A 9,076-nucleotide genomic window follows, 5' to 3' on the forward strand; every position below is an offset into this window, starting at 1 on the left:
CCCCCTCCCCCCATTACTATCCCTTGCTCCCCGTCCCTCCTCAACTGCCTCTTCTCCCCCACTCAGCTGACCCTTCCAAGCCTCACTACTGCCCCTCCCCAGATTTCTTCCCTCCTTCCCTTTGCCCCAACACACACAACTCACAAGCCGACCCTCTCTTCCCTAGGCCGACCGACTGGCCACACCAGTTAAGAAGATGCCCCGCGTGGCCCTCTGGGCCCCGCGCCTGCACGCGTCGCCAGGGAAACCCCGGGCCGGGTGGGGTAAGTGACGGATCTGCCGGAGCCGGCCACCTCTGCGCAGGCGCCCTGAATCCCTGCTCCGCAGCCCTACCCGGCGCAGGTCTCCCCTGCGTGGACCTGGGGCAGGAGGGCTGAGGGCCTAGGGGAAAGCTACTGAATTTGGCAGGCCGGAAGAGGGGAGGGGGTAGTGTGAGGACCAAGCTGGAAGGGTTGGGGCTAGAGACGATGCACCATAGTTCCACAAGACAATGAAAAGGCAGGGGAACCCAAACACCGGACCCTGTTCCCAGGTGTGTGGGCTCCAGCCCGAGCGGGTCCAGCAGATGGCGCCCCGGGGTCCCGCCTTTGAGGCTTGTTCGCCATCTAGAAGATGCTCCAGGATTTCCAGACAGCCCTGGCTGCAGCTGGGTCTGGGGGAAAAACCGGGGCTGGAGCACCCCTGCCCTCCTGCTCTCTCCCCTATCTGAGCCCGGACTGGGGTCTAGGATTGAGGGGGGACGAGGCGGGGCGAGAGAAAGGAAGGAACACTGGAACTGGAGTTTTTGGAATCCGAGGATCGGCTTTGGAAAGCATCGGTGGGTGTGGGGGGGATACTGGGAGGCGGAGACTCCCTGGGGAAGGTGACCCGGCCGGGGTGGGGCTTTGCTCTCCATAGGAACAAAGGCTGCGTCCTGGGCAAGCGAATGGAGAAGGGTTCAGGAGGAGGGGTAGACCTCAGTGGGTGCTAGGGGGCGCTGCAGGCCGGGGTCACTGGACGGCGCCTAGAAGGTTTAGCTCTACCCAGTGAGAGGCTTTGGGGAGGTGTGGGAAACACAGGGAGAAAGCAGCATCAGGGGGATGGGGAGGCGCCCTCCCTGCTTCCATCAATAGTGCCTAATTAAGACAAAGCCAGCAGTGAGCCCACTGATTACATTTCCATGAGGAGCTAAATTGATGACATTTTCTTTGCTGGATGAGGAGAGAAGCTGGCACCTCTGTTTCCCCTTTTTTTGGTTGATGTTCACACCTGACAGGTCTTATACCAATGTGGCACTGCCAGAGTGGCAGTCCCTGGCACTCCTGAAGAGCAGATGGAATGATGATCTGCACCCCAACCCAACCCTGACCTCTCCACCTACTCTATCTTTCTTTCCAGAACTGGCAGCCTCTGTCTGCCCTTGCCCACCCCCAGCCACCACTTAAGGTAGGTTTCTGGACTCTGATTTGTGGCCTCTTGCCCAGCTCAGACTCTTGTTGCTGAGACCCTACCATACCCCAAAATCAGCTGCACAGCTCTGCAAGGCTAAGATGGGACATGTGGGTGATCCTCTAAACCAGATGGCAGAGAGAAAGAAAGCGATTGGTCAGAACCTCCAAGGAAAAGTCCCACAGGAGTGAAAATCTGAGGGGAGGCATGGAGTGGAGAACCTCAAGGGCAGGTTCACAAATCCCCCAGGGAAAGGAACTTTGCATAGACCCCATTTCTTTTCTGACTTCCCCCTCAACTATGGCTGTGTCTAGGGATCCCAGCCCCCAACATTATGCTAAATAGGTAATCAAACATCTCGCTTTGCTAATTACTGCTCAATCCGATTAAACACTGCTGAAGCTCATCAACATAGGTGGAGGTGGGGGAAGCAATGAAGGGGGGCAGCCACAGCTGTGATGGGGGTCTTGTCCCCAGGGGCTCTAGGGGACAGCTGAGAAACAACCAGGGTAGCAAGACTAAGCACAGCCCAAATGAAAGGGGCAGAACAGTTGCACCCTCAAGGCCCTCAACCTTGTGCATCCCCCCAGTCACAGGCTTCTCCCTCCTCCCAGAACCTCATCACCCTCAGAACCCAGGCATCCGGCCATTCCCACAGCTCCCCACACATACCCCTGTCCCAGATTTATTAAGTTCTGCTCTCTCACTGTCAATATTTGATTTCTCAGAGCCATCTCCACAGAGAGGGGAGGGGGCTCTTCCCTTCTTCCCCCCACCTTGGCCCTCTTTGGCCAACCCCCAATCTCTTTGTGCCCCCAACCCTCTCTGAACTTACTGACTTAATGAAATGATATTAAAGTCTTAAGCAACTCCAAAAAGAATGGTTGTTATGGTGAAGGGAGTGGGCAGGACGCCTGGGTCCCTGAGGGGAGCAAGGGCTAAGGAGGGGGATGATGAGCCAGAGGCTAAGGTCTACAGGCCCCAGTCTCCAATAGAGAGCAGCAGATTTGGGGTGACCTGGGGTGCCAGACCTCTAGATCTTGGTGGGAGTGTGCATTGAGGGCCAAGGATTAGGAAGGAGAAGGTGGGAAAGAGAGGACATGCAGGGTGTTAGGTCCAGAGTCTTCGGTCCAGAGCATCCATCAGGACAAAGAGGCCAGCTGGGGGAGCAGGGACTCTGTGCCAGCAGCCTCCCTGCTGGCTGTGCTCTGGGCCAGTCCCGTGAGAACCGCAGTGGATTCCTCTGCAGCCCTCATCCCTCTTCCCTCCTTCCCCAAATAGCCCCCCACAGGTGATTTGTAGTTGATGCCCCCTCAGTGGAAGGGGCCAGGACAGAGTCATTCCATGACATGAAGATCTGAGAGCTTCCAGAGAGGAGAACAGAGGCCAAGGGATGGGAAGCCAAGCACCACCCCCACCCACCCCATCTCACTCCCCTGGGGACCCTGGCCCAGCCCCAGTCCCCTTGGGGTGGTGGGAATGCAAGGACATTTGGCTGGGGCTGATTGATGAGGGAGGACGCAGCCACTGGGCACTGAGGCTGCTGTTTGCTGAGCACACAGATTCCTCCCTACTCACCAGCTGCCGCCCCCTGAAGCTGCTCAGTTCCCCCCACCCCACCAGCCACTGGGTTTGGGGGGAGCTGGTGCCTGAGTTTCTGCTGCCAACAAGGGAAGAGGGAGAACCAGGAAACCAACGGCTTCAATTCCCTATGAGAATGAGGGGTACCTGGGCCTGGACCCCTCAGAACTCCTTCCAGGGTTCCACCTCCGTATCACTCCTTCTACCCAGTTATCATTGACACTCATTCTGCATCCGTTTTCCTTCTTATACCCAACTCTACAAGCCCATGCCAGCCAATCCCTCGCTTCCAGCCCAACCTGCAACACTTTTCTCAGGCTTCCTACAGACCCCAAATCTCTCACTAGGAAGCCCCCGTGTCCATGCGTGCCCGTGTAGCCTCAGGAAGCTCTACTTTTTTCCATTCTAACTGAAATTCCAGATGTGATATAAGCCATTCCCTATAGAAATTCCTATTGCAACTCCTTGCCCCACTCCCCTTTTAACGCCCCCCAACACAAACCACACACAGACTCTTCACATGAAATTTATATTCCTCGACTGCTTCTGTTTGGAAGGATGACAAAGTTTTCATTCCCATATGTAGCTAAAGCCCTAAGTCAGTCTGGATCCTATGCTGTTGGGGTGGGCGGCAGCTCTGTGGTCCCCCTAGCCCTTTCCATCCTGTTATTTCCACTCTGCCTGACTCTGCCTGACTCTGCCTGACTGTTCCTGTATTCTATGCTTTGGACTTTGTATCTGTCTTAGCTCCCAAAACTCAGAGCATCATCCTTGCCCTCCTAGAGCTTAAAGGAAAACACATGTAATTCACAGACACACAAGAAACAAAGGGAGAAGCCAGGTGGGTGGTGCACGCCTGTAATCCCAGCTACTCAGCTATTTAGGAAGCTGAGGCAGAAGGATCCAAGTTCAAGGCCAACCTGGACAATATAGCAAGACCTTGTTTTAAAATAAAAATTAAGATAGGCAGGGATTTAGCTCAGTGGTTCTGCCACCTGCCTGGCTAGCGCAAGTTCCCACAAGTATAAGGTCCTGAGTTCAGCCCCCAGTACAAAAAAAAAAAAAAAAAAAAAAATGTGTGTGTGTGTGTGTGTGTTTGTGTGAATGAAGATAAATGTGGTACTGCCTGCCTGTGAACCAACAACTCTGGGAGAATAAGACTGCAAGTTCAACCCCAACCTAGGTGACTTTGTGAGACCCTGCCTTAAAAAATAAAAAAAGATTGGAGATGTAGCTCTGTGTGAAGGTCCTGGGTTCAATCTCCCATACATAAAATAATTAATTAGTTAATTAATTATTAAAATAATAATTTAACAAGGGGACTGGGGCCAGGCATGGTGATGCACATCTGTAACCCCAGCACTTGGGAAGCTAAGGCAGGAGGAGCATCAGAGTACAAGGCCAGCCTGGGCTACATAGTGGGTTTGAGGCCAGCCTGAACTACATGGTGAGATACTGTCTCAAAAACCAAATAAATAAATAAGTACATAGATAGGGACTAGAAATGTAGCTCAATGCAAAGGCCCTGAGTTCAATCCCTAATATCCCCCCAAGTTGTTTTTGTTTTGTTGTTTTTTGAGACAGGGTCTCACAATGTAGTTGAGACAGACCTGGAACTCACTATGTAGCCTAGGCTGGTCTCGAACTCACAGCGATTCTCCTGCCTCAGCCTCCCGAGTGCTGGGATTACATGCCCGGCTCCCAACTTGTTTTTTGTTTTTTTGTGTTTTTGGGGGGAGCAGGAATTGAACTCTGGTCTTTGCGCTTGCAAGGCAGGCCACCAAACCGCTGAGCTAAATCCCCAGCCCTCCCAACTTGTTTTTAATAAATAAATAAATAAAATACAGCAGGCTGATATTGTAGCTCAGCGGGTTCTAGCCCATTCGTGGTTCCGGTACCATGAAAGAAATAAGAAGATAAAGGAAGGAAAGGAGAGAGGGAGGTTTGGAAAGGAGGGAAGGAGAGACAGAGGAAAGCAAAAAAGAAAAAAGGAGGAAATGAATGAGATCAACTTCCTAAATGCAAGTCACTTCCTAAGTGACTTGCTCCCCACCTGGCTGAGGCTAACAGAGACCAGGGCGTGTGTGTATGGTCCATTGTCCTTGCTATTACTGAGCAGGCCAAGGTTTTGTTTCTGTGCCTTTGCTCGTGCTGTTCCTTCTGTCTGGCATGCCCTTCCCTACAGTGCCTGGCTTACTCCTCATTATTCCAGATCCTAGTTATTCCAGTTTCCAGTTATTTCAGAAGGAGCTTTCTGGCCTAATCTGAAGCATTTCCCTGTTACTCTCCATCTTGTTACTTTGTTCTTTATATTACTTTTCATTACCTGAAATTATATTATCTTTTTCCCCGTCCAAATGTAGACTTCAGGGCTGGGGGTGTGGCTCAGTGGGAGGGCATTTGCCTAGCATGCATGAGCCCTGGGTTCCATCCCCAGCACTGGAAAAGGGGGGATGTGGATTATTTTTTAAATTATAAATAAACCCAGAAAAATGTGAACTTCAGGAAAGCAGGGACTTTACCTTATCCACCATGAATTCCCAGTGCCAGACATAGTACCTGGAACAAAGTAGACATGATGGCAAGTGACCAAGTGAGTGAACAATGAATGTCTCCCTGCTCCCATATTCTTTTTGTAGTTGCTGCCGTCTGCACTTGTAACCAGAAAAGCCAACAAGATGGTATGTGTTGTTCCGTGGGGAAGTCACTAGTATTTTCAAATAGCTTTAAAGACACATAAGTCACTGCACACGTGAAAGGCTGTAGGTGTTGCGTGTGAATGTCAGGAGTTGATGGGGAGTCTGTAGATGCCAGCGCTCTGAGGGGGTGTGTCCCAGGGTGCTGTGTGGTATGTGCTGTTCCTCTTCCCAGCTGTGCATCTGTCCCCAGGTGTCTTCCTGTCTCTCAGCATGTCATGATGTCTTGACTGCTTTGGTGAGGTGTTTCTCTGTCACAGAGACTATTTATCCCCATGTCTATTACCTCCTGTCTCCCCACTTATAGACCCATGTGTCAGGGGGGACTCTCTTTCTGCTCCCTTGCCCCTCACACACAGCCCTGCCCCAGTCTTGGACCCCTCCCTTTCTCAGTGGGCCCTGTTGCTGGGCTCTGAGTTGCCATAGTGACGGTTGCCAAGTCCCTGAGGCTGATAGCCAGCGATGGGGCTGTCGGCTCCATCCACGCGGGAGGCTGAGGGGGGCTTCCCATTGTGTGGAGAAGGGGATGTTGCCAAGACAACCAACCCCCACTAAGGGCCAGGGATCAGCCCTTCCACCCCCTGTGAGCCTCCCCACCTCAGGCAGCTCCAGTGTGGGCTCTGAAGGCAGGAGTAAATTCCAGACAGCCCAGCACCTGACTCCCCAGTTCCCAACTCCCCTCTAGCATCACCTGTACCTCTCAGGGCCCAGGGCTCTGGCTGAGGTGGAGGAGAGACAGGGGACCCAGTGGACAGGGAGTGGAAAGGGGACCCTTGACCTCCAGGCAGATGGGATACAGCAGGGAGGGAACCTAAAGTCAGGGGAAGGGCGGGAAGGGCAGAGGTTGTGACCCCTGCTGACTCACTCCAGTGATGCTCCTGACGGGTGCTTTTGTGGTTGGAGAATGGGACTGAGTCTAGGGGGCTGGGCACCTGTGCTTTTGGGGAGAGAAGAGGCGGGTGATGAGCATACAGGCCTGAGATGAGCACTTGACACCTGGGTCCTTCCTACTTTCGTCTGATCAGCTACTTCAGTCTCCAATGACAAAACTCAGAGATGCCTTGAGGAGGGGTGCTAGGGAATAGGATTCTACACACACGTTTCACCAGTCTGCTAATTGGGACTTGCCTTACTTCCCAGGTGCTTTGGATTGGCATCAGACGCTATGTATGTGTGACTGTAATTCCTGAACATCTTCATTGGAGCGTTCTGGCAGCACCCCCAGCCTGAGTTCTCTCCATCCCTTGGATGGAGGTGGTCACCTTCCTCCTCAGCCTTCTCTCCCAGCCCATGAACCCCTCCCCATAGACTGCTCACATCACACTCCAACTCTTTCTCCCCATCCCTCCTGGCTTCTCATCACCCACCCCTCAGTTTGAAAGCCATCCTGACCACCAGATTCACATCATCATTCTCCAGCCTTCTCAGCAAATTTTGAAGTTTTTTATTCTTTTTTTGGTTTTTGTTGTTCAAATTTCCCTTTTACAGTAAAACTAGTGAGGTGACGGCCATACCCCGCCACCTCCCCCATGGCAATATCAACTTCCTGTTCCCTGGAAGGAGCTGGGAACTATACAGCACCAGAGAGATGACTTGACCTCTGGTGGACAAAGCAACCATCTTGGCTGGTGATTGAGGTGACTTGATGTCCAAGGGCAGCTTTGATCTAATAAAACTGAGATGGGAGGAAACTGAGGCAACAGCCAACTGTGCACTAGAGAGCAGGAAGAGGTATAGGCTGGTGACTATGGAAACAGTGGTCATTTCTAAGTACCACTGTCAGCTAGACCAGTTGGTAGGCCACCATTTTGGTCACTAAGAAGGGAGCCATGTTGGCTCTGAAGGGAAGATGCAATGAACAAGACAGCCATCTGGTTACTGGGGGAGAACACGGGCTCTTGGGGTAGTTCTGTTGATTAACAGAGATTATACTGAGATACAGGAAGGGACAAACAAGACAAATTGGGCCTGCCATAGCAGATGGCAGTCATCTTAGCTGTCTTAAAATCACACAGAGCACATGGAAAGGGAGATACTGGGAAGTGCCACTGAATGCTAGGAAAGTCTTCCTCAGTCCACCTCTGTCCTCTTACAGTTAAGTTCCAGCTTCCTCTTGAAACAGGAAGTTCCTCCTGCCCGCTTCTCCACAGGTAAGAACCATCCACCTCCCACCCCCAACCCCCCCAGACTAAGCCACTTGGAGTTCCAGCCAGACCACTTCCTATTTCAGAAGTGCTACTTCCTGTCCTGGATGAAGGCACTTCCAGTTCCTGCTGCACTGCTTCTGCCACTTTCCAGGCCACTTCTGTCCAGGCCTAGCCACTTCTTGTCTGGAGAGAGTCACTTTCTGTCCCAAGTGGCCCTTTCAGCATCAGACCAAGTCCACAATGTCCCAACTGGTTCATATCTTGCTGTCAGCCACTGGACAGAACAGGACACTTCTTCTTATGGTAGCTGTCATGACCCAACCACCCCAAATGGCTGGAGTAAGTATGTAGAGGCTTGGGGCAGAGCAGAGGAGGCCCTACTACCCATGCCCTGAGCAGGGGTGGTGTGCCAGAGCCTTCCCCATAAGGGCCCCCACTTTTGGTGGACTGAGGGGAGTGGTTGGTATGAGAGGTCAGAAGCGGGGCTGAGAGCTAAGGGGAGAAGTGCTTTGATGCCCCCACCTAGGAGATGGGAGAGGCACGGGATAAGAAGCCAAGAGGGTAAAGGGAGATGTAAGGAGGAAGATGCTAGGGAAGAACAGAACAGACCTAGAGACAGGAAAGAGGGAAAGAATGAGAGATAGAAAGAAGAGAAAAACAGTAAGAGGCATAAAGAAGTGCCAACCAAATGAGACTGTTCCTGCCCCTACTCTGGGTGGACAAAGGGGACATGGATACCTGGGTCATGATCAGAGAGGAGGCTGAGCCTGTGCTTCCTCCCCAAGGGACAAAGAGACACAGGGGTGCCCATGGCCAAATGCCAGGGCAGGAGGGGTGCAGTGGAAATCTTAAGGGATCCTAAAAGTAGAGACAAGAGGAATAGCCAGGGGTAACAAAGGAGCTAGTGGGAGCAAAGGGGGCCAAGGAGATGCCAGAGGTGTCCCTCAAACCATGAATTAAACCAGAGGAGCACCCTAAGAAGGGCTTGATTTAGGAGAGTCAAGAGGAAGGAGCCCTCATACCTTGTAGTAGATGTTTGGAGGGCTCTGTGGGGGCCCATCCTGTACAATGTACACAGGATGCCCATAGTCACCACTCACCTTCTCATAGTGGGGACAGAAGGGGGGATCTGCAGCCCCACCACCCCGCAGAGCTATCCCTAGCTCCCCAGGCTCAGCCTCCCGAGGCCCCATCCCCCCTCCACCCCCCAAGCCCAGAGACCCT

General features: G+C 52.6%; 2 protein-coding genes across 11 annotated transcripts in view; both read right to left on the minus strand.

The window, feature by feature from the left end:
• Dnah2 (dynein axonemal heavy chain 2) overlaps nt 1-213 on the minus strand; it is a 100,717-nt gene extending 100,504 nt beyond the window's left edge. For 6 of the 8 annotated variants that reach the window (XM_010614897.2, XM_019206161.2, XM_019206162.2 and 3 more), the window contains exon 1: nt 145-213. The gene's annotated coding sequence lies outside the window, so the exon portion shown is untranslated. Of the gene's footprint in view, nt 1-135 lie in introns of all 8 variants that reach the window. The other 2 variants (XM_010614896.2, XM_010614898.2) reach the window with 2 other exon arrangements.
• Nucleotides 214-7,144: 6,931 nt separating this feature from the next.
• The window catches only part of Efnb3 (ephrin B3), a 6,467-nt gene continuing 4,535 nt past the window's right edge, over nt 7,145-9,076 (minus strand). For 2 of the 3 annotated variants that reach the window (XM_033762806.1, XM_010614892.2), the window contains exon 5: nt 7,145-8,461. In XM_033762806.1, the coding sequence (XP_033618697.1) occupies nt 8,163-8,461 (299 nt within the window). In that variant the 3' untranslated portion in view covers nt 7,145-8,162. The other variant, XM_010614893.2, reaches the window with a different exon arrangement.

Source organism: Fukomys damarensis, unplaced genomic scaffold, assembly GCF_012274545.1.
Source record: "Fukomys damarensis isolate Sample0158 unplaced genomic scaffold, DMR_v1.0_HiC HiC_scaffold_13, whole genome shotgun sequence".
In the NCBI taxonomy this organism is placed as follows: Eukaryota; Metazoa; Chordata; class Mammalia; order Rodentia; family Bathyergidae; genus Fukomys; species Fukomys damarensis.